This window comes from Taurulus bubalis, assembly GCF_910589615.1.
Source record: "Taurulus bubalis genome assembly, chromosome: 1".
In the NCBI taxonomy this organism is placed as follows: Eukaryota; Metazoa; Chordata; class Actinopteri; order Perciformes; family Cottidae; genus Taurulus; species Taurulus bubalis.
In genome coordinates, this window is record NC_136589.1 from 48,441,252 (window position 1) to 48,467,588 (window position 26,337).

At 44.9% G+C, this 26,337-nt stretch overlaps 1 protein-coding gene across 1 annotated transcript in view; it reads left to right on the top strand.

Annotated features, from left to right (window-relative positions):
- Positions 1 to 313: 313 nt before the first annotated feature.
- The window catches only part of nrxn3a (neurexin 3a), a gene marked incomplete at both ends in the record, with an annotated part of 140,119 nt that continues 114,095 nt past the window's right edge, over positions 314 to 26,337 (top strand). The window contains 1 exon segment of the mRNA XM_079217335.1: positions 314 to 326. Coding sequence (XP_079073461.1) covers positions 314 to 326 — 13 coding nt within the window.

The window sequence follows — 26,337 nt, forward strand, 5'->3', positions numbered from 1 at the left end:
TGCTTCACCCTGGATACGTTTTCTGTCAGTGTGACATCAGTTACTACAGGTCTAAGTCCAGACAGCAGCTCTGTTATTGAACCCAAGATAGAGAAGGGGTGCAATGTTTTTCTGCGGGCTATCACTTCTGCTAACATGCTGGTATTTTTAATAAGGAAATCCACAGGAAGCTTTGTGTGACCTGTTAGTGTGTTCTGATGCCATGCTTTCTCTCCTGGGAAAACATGTATCATCACAATACCTTAGAGTATTGAAACTAAGTGTGCTCTTCCTCCCCGTTCCTCTCTTCTGTTCTCAAGGCCTTGCACATATGATGGCAGAACAAGGTATGCCTCTCCTTCCCTCTTCTCTCATACCTGTGCTTTGTGTGTAGTGCATGTTGCTATAAATTGCGATTTTTAACATTCTGCTATACTAAGCCATCTGGTACAATAGAAGATACAACCAACACTGATTCCATCGGTTTGCAGTCCAGCAGAATTATGGAAAGTACTTACTGTATGTACCAAGTACTGTACTAAAGTAAGATTTTGAGTTGTACTTTTATTTTATGCTACTTTTTACTTCTACTCCACTACAGTTCAGAAAGAAATACTTACCACACACAACTTTTTTTTTTTTTTAAATTGAGGATGGAATGTGTAAATTATAGTCTACCAAGACCTACAACTCAAAAATAAAAGGGAGTTAAAAAAAAAAAAATCATATTCACACTAACATTTGACAGGCTGTAGAAGGTATAGCCACCAATTAATGAGCACTCTCAAATTGTAATAATACCATATACCGACATTGTGTAAATGCAGAAATATAAATTGATATTTCTCATTAAATGATTTGATGAATGATATAACATGAAGAGTACCAAATGGTAGACAGACAGTCACATGTAATTCTTATGAAATATAAATATTCAAATTTGTGTAGTGTAATATGTGTGTAGTTCTGTCTTGGTGTGACATTCACAGATCCTGGAATCTTGTTGTGGTTGCATGTTTGAAGTTTCTTTTTGATGTACAGCTGCTATTGTACATCGATTTATCCTCATGGCATGCATTCATATATGCATTGAAATGGTTGGTGTCTGTCTCACGCCTCCTTCTCCTCTTCCTCCCTGTCTGGGCTGTCTCGGCTGTGGACCCTCTCTTCGCTCTCCGCCTCTAGCTAAAAGCAAAGGTACAGCTTTTTCGAAATCTTTCCTTTTCCGCCTCTATGAAAAACGACGCTTGCTCTGTGAGTGTTTGAGAGAAGCGTGGGGTAATGTGTTTGATGCTCTAATGTCTTTACGTGTCTGTCTCCTCTGTAATGGGTACATACTGCAGGTGCTTGGATAAAGTGAGTAATTAAGCCAACCTGAATAGAAGAAGAAAGAAAAGAGAGAGAGCGCTCTGTGTTTTCTTACTGTCTGTGTGTGTGTGTGCTTAGTCATTGGTTAGAATGATGTACAAGTGTACAGATTCATGAGTTACAGTGCCTGTGGATCGGTTTTCACAGGAACAAGCCTCTGCACCCTCTTCCTCAGTCCACCTGGGTTTCTACTCGTTCAAACCACATGCTTCCTGCTGGCTGATGGAAGCTGTGACGGACAAAAGAAGTGACAAGTGCTGTCTTAACTCTATGATCTAAAGCCATGTTCTGTGACAAAACTTGGCACTTGGCATTTAGTTTGATTAATTTATGCTGCTGCCAGTCAAACAAAGAGATTGCACGGCGCCATGCAGTGGAGCTTGTAGTTTGCACACAGCTCAGAGCTGACTGTGCTGTGGAGTTTTGGAGCACTGCCAAACGGTCATGAAGATTTGATGTAACCACATAAAAACTGTTTATTTACAAAGGGTTATACAACCCACTACTTTTAATTCCCCACAAATAAAAGAAAGACAATACATATTCCATACATAATTGTTGCAGTGTAATGCATGTCCTAAAGGTACATTTGTACTACCTCACAATATACTGCATGTTGAGGAATAAAAAGAAAACAGTAAACTAAAATGGTATCAAGAACAGTGTAATAAAACCGATAAGTCAAATAGTTATTTTGTCACGACCCGGGTGTGGTGTGCAGAGGGAAGAGACCGGAGGCAGGTTTGCGGGTGAAAAATCCAAAACGTGCTTTACTAGCCAAAACTCTAAAACAAAACCAAGTACTTGAAACACATCAACAGGAACAAAGCCAATCCGACCGGGGACAAGGGAAGGTGGGGGAGTGTCTATAGGAGAGGGGAAACACAGGTGAAGGGAATCACAATCAGGGGACACACATGGGGGTTGCTGAGGGCAGGTGAAGGGAATGACATAATCAAGACACACATACACACAACCAATTAACACAAGCCACAGGGCGTTACATATTTAAAGTTGAAGAACTGCATGAACTCACACATGAATGAAAAGAATAAAGAAATAACACTTTGAAAGAGGACTTGACTGCAGCGTCTGGCTGGTATCCTCCATCTCTGACGAGTGACTGTAACACCAACAACATAAATACATTTAAATATTAAAATATGAAACAGACTTATGGGGCGAGAAAATGGTAAACCAGTGGTAGGGTGTTGCTATTGTGTTCTAGGATACTAATATGAAGTGTAAAGTGTTTAGTGCTCTGTTGTACTTTTTCTGAAGCACGTCTCCGGTCCTCTGGAGATAACCTCTCCGCAGTGGCCTTGCTACCTCGTTCCGATTTATACCGAGGAACCGTCTTACATGTTTTTAAAAGGAGACAAATTACAGGTAAACAAATACATTTTTTGTTTGTGTGACAAAAGGATTACAGAGCAAGTGCTGACAAGTCCAGGGACACACAACCAAAAGAGCGTATACAATGTAAGACGAGCTGGTACGTAGCATGGCGTATGCGGCTGGTTGTGTTTGTGTTTTTCTATTTCTTAAGATGATAGAAGGCGTTTTTTGTGATGTGCTTGACGTGGCGTTCAAAGGAGAAGGTTGGATGGAAGATGACACCAAGGTCACAGATGTGTCACAGCGGTGCCATCGATGGAGAAGTTGTGGTGGGATTTGTTTGGTGATTTGGGGCCCATGATGAGGATTTTAGATTTGTTGCTGTTGAGTTTGAAAAACGTAATTCTCAGGTTGAGATTACTCCTCAATATCTTTACATGGATGATAGTTGATTAGAATGTAGGAGCTTTAAAACACACAGCCAGTATATTCCAAAAAAGTTCATTTTTGGAATATACTCAATATTTGCCAGGCAAACTATTACAAATAATATTCTTTCAAATATTATTACTTTTAATCTAAGAAATTACACAAATTGACTTATACATTTTTATTTTGTCTGTTTGGGTTTGGTGTTTGTTGGGTGTCTTTTTGAGGTTATTAAAAGCTAGTTAGTATAGATATGAAGTGTTATTTATGAATAATGAATTGAACGTAAGAGAGGCAGCGGCGTAAAGCCAGCGACAGACCTGAAGGGTTGGGTTCGGCATCGGACTCGCTGTTGCCTCCTGTTAGGCAAACAAGAGGCTCCATTCTGGCTCTATTTGCATTGCGGCTCTGGTAGCAGGGAGGAAGACAGAAAGAGACCAGTCGTCTGCTGTGGAGTCCTATTTTACTGTCCTGGACTGATACACTCTCATTTTGTTCCACTCTTTCACTCTCTCTACTTGAATATTATCTTAGTCTATCTCGCCTCAACTGTTATCTTTCAGCACTTTATCTTCTTTCCTTCATCTTTTTTGCCTTTATCTGACCACATGATGGTATGATGACCAATTAAGGCTTTGTAGGGAGGGGAAGGATTTTAACCTCTTAACGTTCTGCTGTCGCGCGGGCGCCCATTTCAACTATACACTGTACATTCCGTTGTACACTGTACATCTATTTATAGTTCGGTACGAGTGCCATATGTTTCTGGAAACCTACGATTCTTGTGATTCCAGCTGTCCACTCCGTTTCAAGATCAGACCACCACAGCAGCTAATCAATACTTTTGTCAGACAACAACAAACAAACAAGCGATTTGAAAATCAAGACAACTCACCGATGACGCCTCGTTGTGACCCATAGATCGATCACATTCCAAAAAAACACGGTCTCGTTACGTCGGCAAAGGTCCAGACAATCCAGGCCAGGAAAAAAAAATGTCCAAAACACATGATTATATCCATAAATATCCACAAACTGGTGTTGCGTCATTTCAAAACCGCAGGCGATATGACAAAATGTTTCCCTGCAAAAGCCGTTCTCGTGCGCGCACTGAAGAAAACTTGCTACCAAACTGTCCGTTGAACTCTAACCTTTCGATTGACACCAAGCTTGAGCCAATACGAGCAACATATCGTCTTCAGGGTCTACATTAGCCAATGAGTCAGCATTGAAGGAAAGGGCATACCGCCCTTCTTTCGTGTATAGACCGAGCCCACTGAGCCCGATTTGTCAAATGACTCCGGATTCGTATAGCCAATGAACAGACGAAAACAACGATATGCAAATTCTGTGGCCAGCTAGAGGGCAACAACAAGAAAATTCACTGCGTAACGGTATCCAGTGGCCGTAGGTTCATTGTGCGTCCGTGCGTAAAATACGAACAGTGCTGTTTTTGAGCGTTCCAACGAGGCTAAAGAAGCTAAATAATGGCAAAACAGTCGGGGAAATCCCGTTTCACGACAGAAGAGGCAGTGGAATTGTGTCTCCGTCGTGATAGCGACCAGTCTGGGGAGGAAATCTCCGAAGAGGACAGCGACATGTCTTTTGTCTCAGGAAGCGGACATGTTTCTCCAGGGAGAAGACGTTGTTCTCGACAAGTAAGTATTTTATTATTGTCGTGTTATTATATTTTGTAGTAATATTGTAGTATATATGTTATATATTATTATAGTATTTTGACATAAAGGAAATGTTTCTGGAAGGAGACCTTATTTTCGACAGGTATTTTATTATTGTAGTATTATTATATGTTGTAGTGTGTATATATTATTATAGTATTTCAACATAAATAAGCTTTAGTTTGAATTATGAATACATGTATATACCTGTGTGTTTGGCACAGCCTCAGCTGCTTACCTGTTTGGGGGAAGGGAAGGTGTTTGTGTGTGTCCTTTGTTTCACACAAAGACACTTTAGGTGTTACTGTTAGTCTGGGTGTGATGTGTACGTGTGACTTTCGCCCTCTGTGTTTCATTGTGAGGAAAGATGGAAAAGTTTTGTAAATGACTAACTGTTATTTCTTCATTTTTCACACAATAGGCCATCATCTGACTTGGATTGGGAGCCGGGTACTTCGTCCCCAGTCAAGCCCCCATTCAGCAAGCGGCCAAATACAGTGGAGGAAGGTACCTCATCGGAAGAGGAGCCCCGTATCCCAACTCCCCAAAGAGGTTCTGCCAGCAGGAGAACACCGAGAGGCAGAGGACGTGGGGGAGAGGAAGATGGAGAAGGAGAGGCAGCAGCCGCAGCAATCAAGCCGGATCGTCAACCGGCAGATCGGACGAAGGATGGAATGACACAGACATTCCAGACATTACACCACCACAGCCCACCTTCAGACCCAAGCGTGCACTAGGACCACAGCTGATTTGTACAGCAACATATATATCCCTGCAGCTGTTCCAGCTGTTTTTCACCACATCCATTTTAAAATCAATAGTTCAAAACACCAATGAGTTTGGGCCAACTCACTACAAAGCACCATCCAACCTGTGGATTGCTACAACATTGGAGGACATGTATTCATTTATGTCCTTGGCGGTCTACTTTGGTTTTACGAAATTGCCTTTCCCAAAAAAAGTCATGACTGGAAAGAAGCTCCTCAGGATCGTCCGGACACTTCACCTCAGCAACGTGAAGACAGATGCTGCAAACGAGCAGAAAAGAGGCACGCCAGCCTATGATCGACTTCGCAAAATAAAACCTCTCTACGAGGAGATGAGGGAAGCCTGTAGAACTAACTATCACCCTAGCCAAGACATTTCCATAGACGAGAGAATGGTTCCCACCAAGGCCCGCATTGGTATCAAGCAATGTATGAAAAACAAGCCTGTTCGCTGGGGATTCAAACTTTTTGTTCTGGCGGACTCCAGGAATGGCTATACCTGTGATTTTTCTATATATGAGGGCAAGATGCAGGGAAAGACTGGCAAGGGACTGAGTTATGATGCAGTGATGGAACTAATTGACACACATGTTCTGGGCACTGGCTACAAGCTATATGTGGACAATTTTTATACCAGTCCAACCCTTTTTACTGACCTCTTACAAAAGAGGATCTGGGCGTGTGGAACCATCCGCACAAACAGAATTGGATTCACCAAAAGCAAAATAAATAGTCTTGTCTCAAAATCAGCCCGTGGCAGCATTCGCTGGATGCGGAAGGACTCCCTCCTCTTTGTCCAGTGGCGAGACACGAGGGACGTCTTCATGTGTTCAACCCTCCACACGGCCCATGCGGAGAACACCATACAAAGGCGTCTCAAAAATGCAGATGGGCACTGGGCATTGAGGGACATCCCAGTTCCACCAGCGGTGAATGATTACAACCGGTATGTACTATATATTCAACTATGTTTTATGTCCTTTCGAAATGTAATAATTTGTGTGTTTGATATGTTTATGTTTTGGTATATTTTCTCAATGTTGTGTACTTCTGTCCATCCAGGTACATGGGTGGAGTGGACCTATCCGACGCCCTGATCGGGTACTACAAAGTCCTCCACAAGACCATGAGATGGTATAAATCCTTTTTTTATCATTTCATGGACATTGCCATTGTGAATGCCTTCCTGCTGCACAAAGACCTTGCAAAAGGCCAAGGAGGCATTCCAATGAGCCAGAAAGCATTCCGGGAGAACCTCTCTGAGGAGCTGGCAGAGGTGGGATCTCCCTCCACAGCCAGACCCGTACCACCTCCTGGTCCACGCGGGGCACCTCACAGGCCTGTGTACATCACTGCGCACAGCACTATTGGTCGGCTGCGCTGCAGGCAGTGCCATCAAAAAACGCCACTAAAGTGCCCCACATGTGATATGGCTTTGTGTCTGAAGCCTACTAAGAACTGTTTCGATGATTGGCACACTGCTAATAGCATGTAATAGCCTTGCACCTTGTCCACGATTCTGCACTGAGCACAAAAAAACATAAACAAATCTGGAATACAAACTTTCATGCACATTACAAGCTGTCACATTGCAAAACCAGATTTGCACATGTAAATAGTTTTCTGTGTGTTATTATTAGTATAAATGTAAATAGTTTTCTGTGTGTTTATTATTAGTATAAATGTAAATAGTTTGCTGTGTGTTTTTTTTAATATAAACTGCTTTTCCACCAAACCACTTGTTTATATCTTTATAACGCTCTTATATGCACACAATTTAGTTTCAATTAGGGGAAAAAACACTAATGTGTTTATGCTTGTCAGCCATAGTGAATATGTATATGGGATAGGATCCCTCTCAGTGTCACCTTTCATTAGAGCCTAAAATGAAGACTGTGCGTTCAAGAATAGTAGTCTTTTTACCATATATGTGACTTTGGGTACTGGAGTCTCCAAATGGTCTTTATTGGAAAACGCCTGGACATCACCTTAGTAAAACATGTGTAAAATCTTCATTTTCTGTGATTTTTATAATCTACTTTTTACTGGGACTAGGTAAGGCTTTAGGCTATGATCCCATTGTGTTTTCCAGCTCATAAGTCCCAGCTATAATCACCTACAGGCATCTATTTCACAATAAAATTGAAATAGAAAACCTTTTATTTATGTGTGTTCCAAATTATGTTACTCAATTGAAATAGCCCTTAAATTGATTCTGACTGTTGGGGGAAAAACTTCAGATTGTTACCTTTCAAAAGAGACCAAGACCATGCATTTATTCCACAGCGTTCAATTTACTTTGGGTATGCCTGGATAGGCGTTTTTTGTGAATTTTACAGGAATGTTAAGAGGTTAAATATGATTCTTGATTTTACAGGGAGCCAGTGCTAATACAGGAGTAATGTGATCTCTTTTCTTAGTTCTCGTTAGTACACGAGCTGCAGCATTATGATCAACTGGAGAGCGTGATGAACATCACACCACACATCCCAGTTACCTGATGAACACCAACACACCACACATCCCAGTTACCTGATGATCACCACCACACCACACATCCCAGTTACCTGATGAACACCAACACACCAAATATCCCAGTTACCTGATGAACACCAACACACCACACATCCCAGTTACCTGATGAACACCAACACATCACACATCCCAGTTACCTGATGAACACCAACACACCACACATCCCAGTTACCTGATGAACACCAACACATCACATCACACATCCCAGTTACCTGATGAATATTCCCAAGTTAATTCAGGGGGCAGAATTAGTTAAAGATTAGTGTGTTTGTTGTACCTGTTCAGAGTGCATGATCCTGCAGTCATGTTGTTCATTCTGTACATCCTGGGAGAGGGATCCTACCGGAACCACAAGTAGGACTAACCATGCCATTCACCTGAAGTATCCATCCAGCACAGAGTTTGTCCTGTTGTGTCTCTGCACTTACAGAAACACTTCTCCAGTCAGGAAACCAGTCCACTTTAGTAGAAGCTTTGTACCCACTAACTAATATGTGTGGTACACTGCTGACTAATGAGTGTATCATGTTTACAGGGGTTGACTATAGTGTAGTTGTATTTCCTTAATGGATGGATATGCTATGATTATAGGTGTAAATGGACAATGTTCAGAGATGCAAGGGGATATATACTATTTGTGCTGTGCATACGGGACTTACTCTACTACTGTATCTAAAAATGACAGAGGGGATGGAGAGCATATGACACACAAACACCGTGTCATGTGATTCAAACCAAAGTTGCGTTTGCCGAGCTGCTCACACCCGAGCTGTTCATGCAATCCCATACTGTGCTGTTCCCTGTGCTGGCAGAGATTATATGCCAACAAACAGCAGTGGCAACGAAAACAACAGACCCAGACAAAACAGAGAGAGCGCCGCCCTAGCAAACCACTCTCTCAATGTGTTCTCATATTCTCCCTACCTCTCTTTTTTACTCCTTTTCTAATTTAATAATTTGACTGTTAGTACTTCTATAGGTAATATAAATATTACATTATGATGATGACAAATGTGTAATATGTGGAATCATGTCTCCAGTGATTCATTGTTTTAATATGTACGTTGCCAAATGTCATTTTCAACAACAGAAGTTGTGATGATGATGTCACTTATATTAGTGTGTCTGGCTTTTTTCCTGAAGGGCCCAGAACAATTTGCTTCTGAAAAAAACCTTATTTTAAAGAAAGGGTTTTTCAAGGGTTCCTTTGTAAGTCTATTCATGTGATGTGTGCCAAGATGTGATTGTGAACCATGCTTGTTGTGGGTTACTCTGCACTACATCAGCCCCGGCCCTTTAGGAGCTGCATGAGGCCCAAGGCTGCTGCATAGCTCCAGGTTGGCCTGCTGAACTAAAGCCATGGTTAGAGCAGAGAAGGATCATTGGTAAATATTAAGGACAAATACTATCTGTAGATTTGATATGAAACCCTTGGCTGAGTTCTAGTTTGTAACCCTTGGAATATTAAAAGAGACCATCAGTAAAACTCCGTAGGTGGGTTAATAGATAAAACCCATGGAATATGAGTAGTTTCTTGATTGAACTCCCTGGGTGGGTTCTTGAAGGAACCTGCCCTATTATTATAGGACAGGTAAGGGACGCCCCACAGTTTGAGAACCACTGTATTAGCCCAAAACAGCAGATGTGAGTTCCTTACATGTCTGCAGCGATTATAATTCACCAGAAAACAACACAGATCAGCTGGAAAAGCCCTTTTAGGCTGAAATGTTTGCTTTAAAGTAAACATGGGCTAAGCATGGAGACCGCCTGAATTATTTTTGACCGTAAGGGCAATAGCATATGATTCACTTAATTTTCATTTAAGAGATCTATTCAATGGACATGTCCTGTATGGAAGCATCTGCATTTGTTATGTGTGTTATGGTCATCATAAAGAACAGGCGGTTTTCTGCCTCCCACAAAGTAAAAATGCTTTTTCTTCAGTGGATCCCAAAAAATCAGCTTCCTCCATTTTAGATCAGTATCTGATCTGTTCAGTTCATTACGTTCAACATGGACAACATCAACAACTTATTTGAAAATGTTCTACATTAGTTTGTGCTCTATATCCAAGATGACAAGCTCTTCATGGGTATTAAAGTTGACTTCAACTGTTTACAATCCGGTTGCAGTGGTATCTTCTCTGTCTGGCTATTTGAGCTGTCAAATTTGAAGCGGAAAACATTGATCTCACTAGGAAGAACCAAAACCACTATGATGTCTGGAAATACCTTCTCTGTACACCGACAGGATGGTTTTAATGCATGCTCCAGAAATCTGAAGTCAATCCTCCCTGTAAGATGAAAACTCCTAGTGTATTTTCACTTTGTGCAAGTTAGCATTTTGATTGCCTAAATATATCATATTCAGTCTTTGGTTGTACTTAGCTCCACCCTCTCTTGGTACGTCTGGATGGCGACCACAAACCAATGGGTGGCATCCCTGAGACTACGTCCACATCTTATATCGTCTCTAGTTTTATTCTCTCAAAGCTAGTATAGATGAAAAACTCAACCCGTCAGTTTATGTTTTTCAACAGTTACCAGAAGGAAGTGTGTCTTATGTTGAAAATGCCTCATGAATAGTAGTAACAGTGAGATAAGCACCCTCCTTTGGATTCTTTTTCTTGTGGTCAGTGATGTACTAACCCTTTCCTCTTCAGAAGCCAAAGCAGCACTTATCTGCGACAAAAATGCAGCTGAAAACAGTTGTTGTCACATACAATGAATAGTATCCTATTGAGCTGAAGATGTCAACCCCAGTAGTCCATTTGCCCCAGAGCAAACACATTTCGGCTGCAGAACACTCCCTAGACGGCATTTCAAAGAGGAGGTTGTGGGGGTGGGGGAGTGAGAACACGCCTCAGGGGAAGCCAAACATGGCGTTGATCTGGGAAACAATTAAATCCAGATTCCTACTGACAACACCCCCTCCCCCGAGGGGAAGGACACGGGTAACAGCACAGAAAGAAAGATGGAGGGAGAAGGAAATGGAGAAGGAAAGAGATTATGAGTGAGAATGTGCTGGTTATCTTAATTAAATGGAAGTGCATTTTATCCTCCTCCTATTGATTTCTGCCAGCGGCAGTGTGTGTACTTCAAAGGGAAGGTCTGCTCTGTAATGCTGGTTTGGAGGCTGTATTTTTGTAGTCATGGCAGACGTCAAGGCAACAAACTATTGAGATAGTAATTTAAAGGAACAACAAAGCCTAGATCTAAGAAACAATGTACAGCTGCCATCTCTATTTGGCTTCTGTTTCCTTGCTGCAGAGCCACATGTATGAATGATGACATGGGATATGTATGAGAGAGAACATATTTGCAAAGGTGTATGTTTGCATGGATGCCTTTTTGACTGTGTGTGTGTGTGTGTGTGTGTGTGTGTGTGTGTGTGTGTGTGTGTGTGTGTGTGTGTGTGTGTCTGACAGCAGCCAGGCTGCACAGGTCATATTGTCCCCAATATGGTACCCAACCTTTTTTGATCCACGGACCGGTTTTGTGTCAGACAATATTTCCACGGACCGGGCGAAAAATATGACGTAATAAATATGACGTAATAAATATGACGTAAATGATACGACTGGCATAAAGACAATTATAAAGTGCATAAAAATACAACTCACCATTACGCCGAATTAGTGGAGCCCTGAACTTAATAATAATAATAATAATAGCTAGGATTTATATAGCGCCTTTCATGAAACCCAAGGACGCTTAACAAAGACATAAATAAACATAACAAATGCAACAGTAGCTAGACAGTAGCTTTTGAAGGTGTCCAGAGATGGTGTGTTGTGGAGCTCTATGGGGAGAGAGTTCCAAAGTGTGGGGGCTGTCACACTGAAGGCTCTGTCCCCAAAAGTTCGCAATTTTGTGTGAGGGATGGAGAGCTGACCCGTGCCTGAGGATCGAAGGTTCCGGGACTGTGTGTAAGGGTGGAGGAGGTTAGATAGATACTGAGGAGCCAGGGCATTGAGGGATTTGTAGGGGAGGAGGAGGATCTTGTAGGTGATGCGGGACTTGACCGGAAGCCAGTGGAGGTGGATGAGGGTGGGGGTGATGTGCTGCCAGGGCTTGGTGCGGGTGAGAACCCTGGCAGCCGAGTTTTGCACATACTGGAGCCTGTCCAGGGCTTTGCTGGGAACCCCGGAGAGAACTCCATTGCAGTAGTCCAAACGGGAGGTGACGAAAGCGTGGATAAGGGTTTCTGCCACAGAGTCAGAGAGTGATTGCCGGAGACGTGAGATGTTTTTGAGGTGGAAGAAGGCAGATTTGGTAATGGACCTGATATGAGATTGGAATGATAGTGTTGGGTCCAGGATGACACCCAGGTTGCGGACTTCCAAGGATGGGGAGAAGGAACAGCCGTCAACGTCCAGGTGGAGATCTCCAACCTTCCGGAGCAGGGCCTTGGGAGCCACAACCATGAGCTCAGTTTTGTTGCTGTTGAGTTTTAGGAAGTTTGATGACATCCAGATTTTTATTGCATGTAGGCAGTTTACAAGTGACTGTGGGGGTAGCTGGGTGGATGGTTTGGTGCTGAGATATAGTTGTGTATCGGCAGCATAAGAATGAAAGCTGAGACCATGGTGGCGGATGATCTGACCAAGGGGAAGCATGTAGATGGTGAAGAGGAGGGGTCCCAGCACAGAGCCTTGAGGTACGCCATGGTTGACTAGGGCCGGGGTGGAACTGGAGTCTCTGATGGTGACAAACTGTTTTCTGTTTGTGAGGTAGGACTGAAACCAGGAGAGAGCTGAACCGGTGAGGCCAAGGTAGTCAGATAGGCGGGTGAGGAGGATGGTGTGGGAGACTGTGTCGAAGGCAGCTGAGAGGTCCAGGAGGACGAGGATGCTGATGTGACCAGAATCTGCAGCGATGAGGAGGTCATTTGTGATTTTGATGAGGGTGGTCTCTGTGCTGTGATGTCTCTGTGACTTGTTTCTCTGCTACGAGCCGATCCGTCTCGGGGTGACGGGAGACAACGAGCCCTGACGTCTGTTGTTTATGTCCAGTCTACTGACTCTACTCCATACCTTAAACCTTTATGTCACTCTGTCACTTCATTAAAATCCACTTCACAAAGACAGGATGTTGAAATGGAGGCAGGGTTTCAGAGCTTTTTGGCGATCTCAGTAACTCTGCCCTGATTTAAATCCAGAACACTGAGTTGTAACGGACTTTTAAGTTTCACTTTTGGGGTAACGTATGACGTAACCTCTTGACATGTGTCAAGATGTTACGTTGGAGGCTACGCACAGACGGATGTATCCGGTCATTTTTCAAAATAAAACATTTTTCCGACTTTTTTTTCTTTCTCTGCGGCCCGGTACCAAGGGACCACGGACCGGTACTAGGCCGCGGCCCGGGGGGGACCGCTGCTCTAGGCAACACCGCTTATGTATATCTTTTGCAATTTAATCAACCTGCTTTCTGGCAGGTACTCTTCCCATTAATAGGAATGACATCTCATTTAGACTCCATCATTCATCTTTCCCACTTTGGACCCCAACTCTCTCTCTCTCTCTCTCTCTCTCTCTCAACCCCTCTCTCCCTTTCTCTCTCCCTCTACCTGATGTCCTTTGTTTTACACCTGCCTCCTTTTGCAATATCTTGCTCTCATCACTCATTCTCCCTGTTCACATGGCGACCATGTTTAAATGACCAGAGAGGTCTTTCTGGTATTTAGCCTACCCTTATTGATATTAACGAGGGGGACAAAAGATAGAAATATAATCCAATACAGTTAATCAGGAACACAAACTACATCCTCCAAAATGATTATACAGTTGAAACAACACCTTTGAACAAAAACTGAAATGTATAGCCCTCATGAAGGCTTAGAGCTTTGGAGACAAAAAATAGACACAATATAACTACAGCTCAAAACCACTTCTATAAACTAGAATATGGCAGTATAGGTGCAGATTACACTGATACTGGCACAGTGGTCCAATCCTAAAATGTGTGCGACCATCCATTATTTGACATATTTCCATGTCTCATTTTCCACTGTGGGTGGTACACCCAACATTTGGCTTAAGTCCAGCAGTAAAGTGCAGCACTTGTTCCTCTGGCAGCACAGGTTGCTGGCCAACAGAACACCACTAGTCTGCCATGAAGTGGCTCGCCACGTCTCTTTACGTGAACTACTGATGAAGTATCAGGCTCTTGAAGGGTTGTCCCATTTCATAGGGGATGTTTTCAACCACTACCCCAAGATTGCTTGTGTTGCATAGTGTTCATGGCCTCTATCTAACTACAGTCACATAGATGGACTGCATTTATAGTGCTTTAAATGTGCCTCTCATTCACACATCCCCATCCACACACACACACACACATACAATATGGTGCCATGCAACCATCAGGAGCAATCTGGGGTTCCGTGTCTGTCTATTGCTTCAGTCTGTTTGACTGCTCCCTGTCAGCAGATCAGTGTTGTTAGTGCAGTAAAAAGTCAAACACACACTACATCCTACACGCTGATGGGAGGATGTGACACATTTCTGGTTCTGGTTCAGCTTCTGTGCTGATCAGTCGTGTGTGCTTGAAGAGCTGCACATCTGGACAGAGAAACCTGCAGATGAAATACAACAAAATACAAATATTTCACCCCACATTGCATACAGCGGTGGAGTGCATTATTATACTTAAGTGGGAGTCACGTGAGCACGGCCAAATGGAGCACAGGCACCCGGAGGTGAAGGAAACATGCCAGTCTAGAAAATGAAATGTCTTTGAGTAATCAGGGAATGACTCACACTACTTTATGCCTTCACCCAGTTGTATCAAGAGACTTTGGATGCTACAATCCTCTCTCTGGCTGTGCTTACTGCTTACATGTTACATTTGCTCACACTTTTAGAGACAACAAATAAATATAGACACAAAGGACACCTGCCTTGTATCCAGGATAATTATGTGAAAGTTTCTTTTTCATTTCTGTATAAATGATAAATGTACCTGTATTTGTTTCTCTCTTTTCTTGTCTTCCGACCACTCAAAGCATTTTAACACTACATGACATCATTCCCCCATTTACATCCATTCATACACTGCATAAGTGTATGAATGGGAGGAGCTAAGGTGCCACCTGCCCACTTTAGTAGCACTTAAATGGCACTTACTGATTGCACTTTGTAGTTTGGCTTTCTTGAAGAAATTGTACTTTTTTGATTCTTGCTGTTCTGAGTTTGTACTCATGGTGGAATGCACTTATTGTAATTCGCGTTGGATAAAAAGCATCAGCTAAATGAAATGTAATAATCAAGACTGACGAACATTCACACACTGTAGTCACAGCTACGGGAGACATTTTGGGGTTCAGTGTCTTGCCCAAGGACACATCGACATGGGCTAGCGGAGCCGGGAATTGAACCGATCCTCTGATTGAAGGACGACCCTGCTCACACTGAGCCACAGTCACATCTATATTATATATTTTAGTCATTTTCAACCACTGTGCCGCGGCACACCAGTGTGCCGTGAGAGATCGTCAGGTGTGCCGTGGGAAAATGTCCAATTTCACTTAATCGGTCCAAACTAATATTATTTAGCTGCCGCAAATAATTTGCCATTGTTGAGCGTCTGAGCCTGCAATAGTGGCTGGCCTAGTAATGACATACTTCCCCTTTTTTCCCTGTGAAAGGGTTTTTACTATCTTTATTGGGGGAGTTTTTCCTGATCCGATGTGAGGTCCGGGACAGGTATGTCATGTGTACAGATTGTAAAGCCCTCCGAGGCAAACTTGTATTTGTGATGTTGGGCTATATAAAATAAACTGAATTGAATTGAACCTTTTTTGAGCCGCGGCACATTTTTTACGATTAAAAAAAGGCTGCGGCACACCAACAACCAAAAAAGTTACAAAAGTCACATTGTAGCATAATACAGCATATGTGATGACAATTTAAGTCTCTTTCACACTGAGTAATGCCGTATTCACACCAAATGTGACGCAAATTTTCCGCCGGGCAGCGCGAATGGCGCGTTTGACGCGAGGCGAACAGAGCGAAGGACGCGGCGCAAATTCGCGCGAGTTGAAATTTCCCAACTCAGGCGAAAAAAATCGCGTGACTCATAGTTGCTTCAGCCAATCAGCGTTGAGAATCAGCGTTCTTTTTTTCACAGAGAGAAGCGACGGAGATAAGCCACGCCCCCTTTGAAGCCTTTGGTGTGAACACAGCTTTTAAAAAAACCTAGGGTTGCTCTTGTTTTTCTCTATTAGTGATGAGTAGTAGGCTCCTCTGGCATGACAGAGGGTCTTCTTATATGTTCTCAGACTATCCCGCCAAACCAACCGGGACTCCTCCAGACCGTTGGAACGCCATATGCCCTCAAGCTTCCTGATGCTTGCTTCAATATACGGTGTCTGAGGGTTGTACCATGGAGCGAGCCTCCTTTGCTTAATGATCCTCTTTTTTAGAGGGGCTATCGAGTCCAGTGTCACTCTCAATGAGCCAGTAGCACCATCGACGAGCTGATCAATCTGGGAGGGAGTAAAGTTAGCACAGAAGTCCTCTTTATATTGAGACATGGTACTGAATCAAATACAGAAGGAATCGCTTCCTTAAATCTAGCAACAGCACCGTCAGTTAGACATCTGGTGTAAAAACTCTTGCCTAATGCTGTACAATCCGGTAGTATAAGCTCAAACGTTATAAGGCAACTTTTAACTTTATATTATTATTATTATTATTATTATTATTATTATTATTATTATTATTATTATATTTACTTATAACTGGTCTGATAAAAGAGGGTTCTGAGGAAACACTACTAAATGCTCCACGTCAATGCCATATGTAAGAACAAGGTGAGGGTGTGGTTAAAGCAGTGAGTCAGTTCCTGTACTCTCTGACAGAAGCCAATCGAATCCAACAATGAGCTAAATGCAACACTAAGGCTATCATTGCTGACATCCACATGAATATCCACATAAAATCCCCTACAATAATAACAGTATCAGTCTTAAGGACCAAACTTGACAAAAACTCAGAAAATTCAGATATAAATTCTGAATACGTACCTGGTGCCCGATATACCACAACAAACAGAATAGGCTGTACTGTTTTCCAGGTTGGATGTGAAAGACTAAGAACAAGGCTTTCACATGAGTTGCATTAACATAACTTGGAGGAGTAGATTCATTTAGGCTGACATATTCCTCATGTGTCAGCCAGGTTTCAGTAAGACAGAACACATCAATATGATTGTCTGATATTAATTCATTTTCTAATACAGCTTTAGAAGACAAAGATCTTCTATGAACATCCAGCATGATATGAGCAAGATTTCCCCCAAATGCTCCAAGGCCAACCTACAGAGTTGTAAGATATCTCGTTGTAAAGATAATGACCTAAATAATCAGAATCTTTAAGACAAATCACAATAAATCAAAGCCTTGGGGAATTAACATGGAGTTTTAGTCAAAAAACTGTGTCATTTGGTTAAACATTTTAAAAGTTATAACCTTTATGTCTAAACACCATTGGTTTTGGTGCATTGGCATAAATCTCTGCTTAAGACGCGTGACGCGTTTTAAGAAACCTTCCACGATCACGGAAGCCTCCAGTGTGGAAAAGTCGAAGTAGAAGAAGTATCATACTTTATTATATTCATACAAGCTCGTAGGGTTACGAAGAAGTGTCTTTTATTGAAATCCGACTTTGTAAAGTGTGCTTATTGACGATATAGTGAAACGTTACGGTTAAGTTAATCAACGTTGCGGTTCTGGAGATCCTTTAGGAAACGTCACTTGACTTATGTTCCTCTTTCTCGTCCGATAATGGGCGCCGCGGGGCGTGTGGCTAAAAAGGTCACATTTGCAGACATCGAGCAAACCAACTCAAACGCAATGATACAAATAAATCACATCAACATCACCCAGAAACCAATAATAATATCTTCCAAACATACTACTGTTACTTATATAAACATTTTGAAGAAAATAAATCAAAACCATTTGTATAATTAATGATCAATAATTTTGTCTGTCAATATCCAGATCAGATGGGTAAACCCCAGAATAGGGGCTGAATTCTGGAGCTCTTCCTCACTCTCCATGTCCTCGTACCCCCATGAATCAATACCAGAGCAACTCATGTGACATAGCAAAATAAATACAAAGCCTGGCCTTCCAAGAGCATAGTCAATTTTACATGTTTAGAACACGATTCAACCATAAATATTAATATAAATCTAAATTGAAATGATTCAAATAGCCCTTGTGGTTGAGGAGATATTCTGTATTTAGTATGTAGAGTATGTAAAACCATTCAAATTTTTTTTTTTAAATGGCAAGCATTGGTAGCACTTTATAATAAGTACACACTATTTAGAATTCGTAAAGCATTCATCATTTATAAAGCATTATTCCAACATGAATACTCATTAGTAGGGTTGGGTACCGAGAACCAACACGTCCGGTACCTACCGGACCGAAAAGCAACGCAGATTTCGGTGCTTCCTTCCAGTGCCTGAGCCGATTTAAATACTTTTTTTATACTACTCTGTAAAGTTGGACGGTATATAGATACTAAAAAGGTAGCGCGGTACCCGTACGTTAAAAACGCTAAGATTGTGATGTATCGATACTCTATTAAAATAGCACGGATCAGAGCACACTCGCTGCTGTGCTCTCTGTCTGCCTGCATGCAGAGCGGGGCTCGAGGGGGCGGGGCTCGAGGGGGCGGGGCTCGGGGCGGGGCTTGATGGGGCGGGGCTTCCAGCGCTCACACACACACACAGTGCGCACACAGAGATCGCTGGAGACACGAGCACGGCTTGATGGAACAAATCTCTCCCAGTTGTCATCAATTTCCCTGTTTGCTTTTTGTTACTTTCCATTTCCAATCTACAAACTGCTGCTTTACTGGACTAAACGTCATCATTCATATTAATGTGGACGTGTAGTCCAGTAAAGCAGCAGTTTGTAGAATCCAACAGAGTCTGAGTTCTGTTGCACACGGTCCCATTAGGCCATAATGCTTGTGTCTGTTCTTCTTTTAAATATATATTGTTTAAAGTTAAAAGGTTTGAAGCTGTAGTTTGAAGTCAAGTGTTTTGTATGTATTTATTTATTATACTTTAAACAGTTAATACATTGTTCAATTTGAAGAAAAAAAATTGCCTTGGCAATAAAAAAGTATCGGTTCAGGCACCGTTTAGACACCGGTATCGTTTTAAAAGTATCGGTTTAGCACCGGTATCGGAAAAAACCCAAACGATACCCATCCCTAGTGATGATGATAAAAACAATGCTGTAAATCATGATGTGAATTCATCATGAATTACAGCATTGTTTTATGAGTAGTTACTACTCATTAGTTGAGTATTAGTTAAGCATGTTCTTTGACCTAATATGAAGTGAAGACTCTCTATGCTTTACAAAGCGGTGCCTCAAAGCTAGAAGAAGTCTCAGTTATCTTCTCAAAAGAAAAGAGAAATAGACACAACACAAAGTGATAAAGAACATCCGTGCCCATCAGTGGCACGAGTGTTCCATAGTTTGTTGGCACATAGCTACATATTATTGATTATGCTAGCTATGGCTAGCAAGCTTGTCGCTGGTCCAGAGATAGGCACCGGCACGGGCCACCTCAGTTGTAAGTAGACCAATCCAGGTGATAGCGAGATACTCATAATCAATCATTTGTACCAGCAAACTGAGAAACATGCCACCACTCGTGCCACTGATGTGCATCGGCCAACAGCAACTGGCCGCCGCTAATCTACGGTGGTGGTGACACGTCATCAACGTGGGACACGTGTTTACGCTCTAGGAGGAGGACCCGGTGTGTCCCACCACGGTGCCCGGTCAGAAATAACTCCTAGACCGAGTCCTCCTCCTAGAGCGTAAACACGTGTCCCACGTTGATGTTAGCCGATGCGCATCAGTAGCACGAGTGGTGGCATGTTTCTCAGTTTGCGGGTACAAATGATTGCTAAATTCCCATGCCAAGTTGGGCGACTGTGGCTCAGTGGTGAGCAGGGTCGTCCTTCAATCAGAGGATCGGCGGTTCGATCCCAGGCTACGCTAGCCCATGTCGATGTGTCCTTGATCAAGACACTTAACCCTAAATGTCTCCCGTAGCTGTTCTACGGTGTATGGATGGTTGACAATCAGATGTGGCTCCTTCATGGTAGCTCCTCCCATCAGTGGGTGAATGGGTGAATGATGTCATGTAGTGTTAAAGCGCTTTGAGTGGTCGGAAGACTAGAAAAGTGCTATACAAGTATACTATAGAAGTATACTATACAAGTACGGGTCCATTTACCAAGTTCTTGTTAACTTTTACAGAAGGGCAATAGAAAGCATGCTGACTGGAAACATTACAAACTAGCATGGGATCAAAACCGCCCAGAACATCATTGATACCATCAACTGAGCATCAGTTATGTTGGTGAGAAGAGGAGTCTATGAAGAGCTAAAGGGATATTAAAAGACAAAACCCACCCAGCCACAACGTGTTCACCTGCTGCTGTCTGGAAAGAGATACAGAAGAACCAGCAGACCTCCGAGCAGCTTCGGTGAAACTCCTTAATTCATCCTCCAACTGTCAGGCCTGGACTAAAATGAGGACTCAGATGCAGAATATATCACATACCAGCACACTTTATTGATTTCAGATCCTCTTTGAAGTGTGACAAACAATTGGGCTATGAAAAACTCACTTACTAAGTCCTGGCAAGGATTACTCGCGGAAGATAACCTTCCTACTAAGGAAATTCTCCAATAAAAGGAGAGACAACAACTCACTAGAAACATGGAAGATCTTAAAACATGAATCGTTCCCAAAGGAGGAAAACTAAAACTACTGATCAACGGGACAAAAGAAAAGGCTCACCTAAACATGAGGCTCTACAACTATCTAGTAGCAATTAAGCACAAAATTGCTCCAAAGGGGAGGAAAGAAAACAGATTATAAAAACAAAAATCGAAGCTAAACTAGAAAACTTTAACAAACGAAAAATCACTCTCCAAGGAGGAAACAGAAAATAACTTGCGTGGCGTAGCAAAAACTCTTGGCAAAATCGACTATGACTGTGGATAAGGGCTTAGGTGCACGGACAAGGATGAAACACTTTGGCACAAGACAAAGGGAATACACCGACTATAAGCACATGTGGAATCAATCAGGGATCGGGGAGCCAATCAGACCGGTGACACGTGAGGAAGGGTAAGTGACCTGAAACGAGAGGGGAGTTAGGCTTCAAAATAAAACAGGAAGTTATGAGACAAAAACCCAAGACAAGACAAACCTCACCGCGGTGTGACACCAACCTCCATATATATTTGTTTTGTTTCCTATGTAGCAAATTGGGAGCTCCCGATAAGCAGGTGGCACCTTGTTTGGCAGCCTCTGCCATCAGTGTATGAATGTGAATGGGTGAATGTTGACATGAAGTGAAAAGTGCATAGTTAATACAAAGCTTCTATATAAACACAAGTCCATCTACCATCCATTATAATTAACAAAGCTTCCTTTAGGTGGTGCTAGTGTTTTTTTAGATTTACCATCTGCGCAAATTGTGTTTAAAAAAAGCTGCTGATGAAAACATACTGCATTTATGCATTTATTCCTTCAGAGGATTGAAAACGAATGGCTCATCTAAGGCCCTCATGTTTCCTCATTGGCAGTATCTTCTTCCTACAAAAACTTTCCTAAGAGGCTGAGATGTACAGTAACAACATTGCGGAGGTAGGTGAGTGATGGATAGACTCTCCATATCTGGCAGCACTGTGTTTGCTGGCTTCTAATAGAGTTGTTTTTTCTGAGAGTGGTGTGATGCTATTTGTGCGATGGACATGGCTTCAATGTGAATGAGTCACATGGATGTGTTAGGGGGGGTGTGGTGTTGAGGACCCAAATGCACAGACGCAGCAGTTCAAGTTCCAAGGGCGGACTTTAACTCCTTAACGGGAGCCTCTTGGCGAACCACCGGATCAACCAGGGTTCTGTCGATGGTAGTCTCTAATGAGCCCCGGATCAAGAATCCGAGAACGGGGCACCCAGCACCGTTCCTCTGGGCCATACCCCTCCCAGTCTACCAAGTACTGATATCCCCTACCCCGCCGGCGGACATCCAGGAGGCGATTGACCGTGTAGACGGGGCCCCCCTCAATGAGACGGGGGGGGTAGAGGGGGTACAGACGGAGGATTTAAGGGACTGGAGACAACGGGCTTGAGGAGAGAGACATGACATACTGGGGGAATTCTCATGGAACGAGGCAGCTGAAGTTTTACCGACACCGGGTTGACGATGGAGATGATGGGATAAGGGCCGACATATCTGGGGCAGAGCTTCCTACACTCGGTGCGGAGGGGGATGTCCTTGGCCGAAAGCCACACCAATTGACCAACACGGTAGTCTGGGGCTGGAACACGCCGTCGATTCGCCGATCTCCTGTTCTGTTCTGCTGTGCGAAGTAGAGCGGCCCGAGTCTCTCTCCACACGCGCCTACAACGACGGGCATTGCTTTGGACCGAAGGTACGGCAACCTCAACCTCCTGGCTGGGGAACAGGGGAGGCTGAAAACCCAAAGAGGCCTCAAATGGGGACAGCCCGGTGGCAGTAGATGTGTGGGAATTGTGGGCGTACTCGACCCACGGAAGGTGACGGCTCCATGACGAGGGATTGGTGGCGGTCACACACCTGAGGATGGCCTCGAGCGCCTGGTTCATCCTCTCAGTCTGGCCATTCGTCTGTGGGTGGAATCCTGAGGAGAGGCTGGCCGTGGCGCCGAGGGTGTGATAGAAGGCCTTCCACAACTGGGACGAAAACTGAGGACCGCGGTCCGAAACTATGTCCTCCGGGATGCCATGAAGCCTCACCACATGTAGAACTAGCAGATCGGCGGTTTCACGGGCCGATGGAAGCTTGGGCAGGGGAATTAAGTGAGCAGCCTTTGAAAACCGGTCCAAAACCGTCAGAATGACGGTGTTGGTGTCAGATGGAGGGAAACCAGTAACGAAATCCACCCCGATATGGGACCACGGGCGTTGGGGCACAGGAAGTGGTCTGAGTAACCCCACGGAAGGTCGATGCGAAGCCTTGTTGTGGGCGCACGTAGTGCAGGCCAGCACATACGAACGCGTATCCTCCTCGAGAGACGGCCACCAAAACATGTTGCGGAGCCAGTTTATAGTTCAGCGGATGCCCGGGTGGCCCGAGAGACGGGACTCATGGGCCCACCGCAGGACTTGGGAACGGGCGGCCTCAGGAACAAACAGGCGGTTCGGGGGACCTCCTCCGGGATCAGGCTGGGTGTGCTGGGCCTCACGTACCACCCTCTCAATCTCCCAGGTGACTGCACCCAGCACGCACGAGGCGGGCAGGATGGTGTCAAGAGTAGAACCTCCCTCCTCCGGAGCAAACTGACGGGAGAGTGCGTCCGGCTTGGTGTTCTTGTGCCCTGGTCGGAAGGTGATGGTGAAGTTGAAGCGTGTGAAGAACAAAGCCCAGCGGGCCTGGCGGGAATTGAGGCGTCTCGCCGAATGGATATCTTCCAAATTGTGGTGGTCGGTCCATACAATGAAGGGAAGCACCGATCCCTCCAGCCAGTGCCTCCACTCCTCCAAGGCTAACTTGACCGCCAACAGTTCGCGGTTGCCAACGTCATAATTCCTCTCCGCCGGGGACAATCTGCGGGAGAAGAAGGCACAAGGATGGAGCTTGGAGTCGGAAGCGGACCGCTGAAAAGTACAGCTCCGACTCCGGTGTCCGAGGCGTCCACCTCGACGACAAACTGGCGGGTCTCGTCTGGGTGGACCAGGATCGGGGCCGAGACGAACCGATCCTTGAGGGCCCGAAAAGCCCCGTCGGCCTCTGGGGTCCATGAAAAACGGACCTTGGAAGAGGTGAGTCGTGTCAGTGGTTCTGCCGTTCGGCTGTAGTTCCGGATGAACCGACGATAGAAATTGGCGAACCCCAGAAACTGCTGAAGCTTCTTTCTTGAAGTGGGCACCGGCCACTCCGTTACTGCCTTAACCTTCTCGGGGTCCTTTCTCACCTGACCCTCCTCGATAAAGACCCCCAGGAACTGCACAGATGTAACGTGGAACTCACACTTCTCAGCCTTCACGAAGAGCTGATTCTCCAACAGCCGTTGCAAAACCAGGCGAACATGGTTGGTGTGCTCCTGGGGGTTCGGGGAGAAGATGAGAATGTCGTCAATATACACAAACACAAAACGGTTCAAGAAGTCGCGGAGGACATCGTTCACCAGGGCCTGAAAGACGGCAGGGGCATTAGTTAGTCCAAACGGCATCACCAAATATTCAAAGTGTCCCAGGGGTGTGTTAAAGGCCGTCTTCCATTCGTCCCCCTCGCGAATTCGGACCAGGTGGTAAGCGTTGCGGAGATCCAGCTTGGTGAATATTTAATTAATTATTTAATTTAATTATCTCCGCCAGTGAACTGCCATCCAATACGCTCACCAGCAGAGTGCACTCTAGCGCCTCCACAGGAATTCCTTGACTCCTAATAAAGTCAGTGTCCAAAAAGTTCTGTTCAGCCCCGGAATCAATGAGGGCTGACAGGTGCAAAGGCCCTGATGACAGCCTCAGGGTGGCAGGAAACAATGACCGAGACTCAGAATGGGGAATTCTCCTTGACCCACTCGCCAGCACCCCCACTCCTACTGACGAGCTCTCTCTTTTGGCCGAGCGGAGCACACGGCCCTGCGGTGTCCCGACTCCCCGCAGTACAGGCAGCTTCCTGTGCGGAGGCGTCTCTCTCTCTCTCCTCCGGAGAGAGGTGAATCCGCCCGAGCTGCATCGGCTCCGGTTCCAACGGGGGAGGGACCAAGGAAGGGGAGCGGGCGCGCTCCTGGCCGTACCGTCCGACCGGGCTCGGGGGCTGAGAGCCGGGAGCGGAAGTAAACTGACGCACCGGATTGGAAGACCGGTAGTGCCTCTCCCGACGGCGTTCCCGAATACGGCTGTCCATCCTGACTGTGAGAGCGATGAGCTCCTCTAAGGAATCCGGTTCGTCCCGGACGGCCAGTTCATCTCTCAGAAGCTCCGACAGTCTGCAGCGGTATATTCCCTTCAGCGCCTCACTCCCCCAACCCGACTCCGCCGCCAGAATCTGGAAATCCACGGAGTATTCTGCTGCGCTGGTGGACCCCTGGCGGAGACTGAGCAGGCGCTGTACAACGTCCCGGGTGTACACCGGGTGGTCGAATACGCTCTCGAAAGCCTCCTTGAAGCGCTCGTAGGAGACCCGAGTAGAGCGTCTGTGGAGCCACGCCTCAGCCCAGACCAGCGCCTTACCACGTAGCAAACCCACCGTATATGCCACCTTCGCATTGTCCGAGGCGTACGTGCGGGGCTGCTGGGTGAAGACAAACCGACACTGGAGCATGAACCCTCGGTACTCCCCAGACGCTCCACCATAAGGCACAGGAGAGGGAACAAAGGACTTACGGGTGCAGGCGGACTCCTCGTCCTCCGGGACCGGCTCCGCGGCGGCGGGGCGGCGCAACGAGAGGTTGTGCAACATGCCTCCGATCTCCTCCATCTGGGACCCGATGGTACGCTGGGAGTTCAGTAAGTCCTGCAACACCTGCTGGTGTTGGCCGAGGAGAGCGCCCTGCGAGGCAACCGCCCCCTGTAGCTGATCTGCAGAAAGCGATGCTGCTGCGGCGGCTGGGTCCGTCATCTTTGGTCGGGTTGTTCTGTTAGGGGGGATGTGGTGTTGAGGACCCAAATGCACAGACGCAGCAGTTCAAGTTCCAAGGGCGGACTTTATTGCGACAAAACAAAACACAACGAATAGACAAACTAATACCACCGGTAATGTCCAGCGAACACAGGAGATCCACCTCCCCTGCTCCAGAGTCGGGAGGGCAACTCAACCGCTCTTGTGAAGGATGCTCTTGAAGCACGCCGGACGGATTACGCTCCAGAGTCGGGAGGGCAACTCAACCGCTCTTGTGATCCACTCTCACCTGAAGAAGCGAACTGGAACAACCCGACAAATGAGCCAGGTACGCAGTGGTCCCTAAATCACCTGCCGGTGATCAAGGCAATGCACAACAGCTGGGATGAAGGAGAGGGGCGTGGCAGTGGGCGGAATCCGGGGGTGGAGACTCACGAGCAGACAGGGAATTCAACAGGATGAACAAAGTGCATTGTATGTTCTTCTGCAGTTAGATAATGTGTGAGATAAAGATAAGCTCAAGGATTCGAGGTTTGTTTATTACCATTATGTAACACAGGGATGCATGTCAAC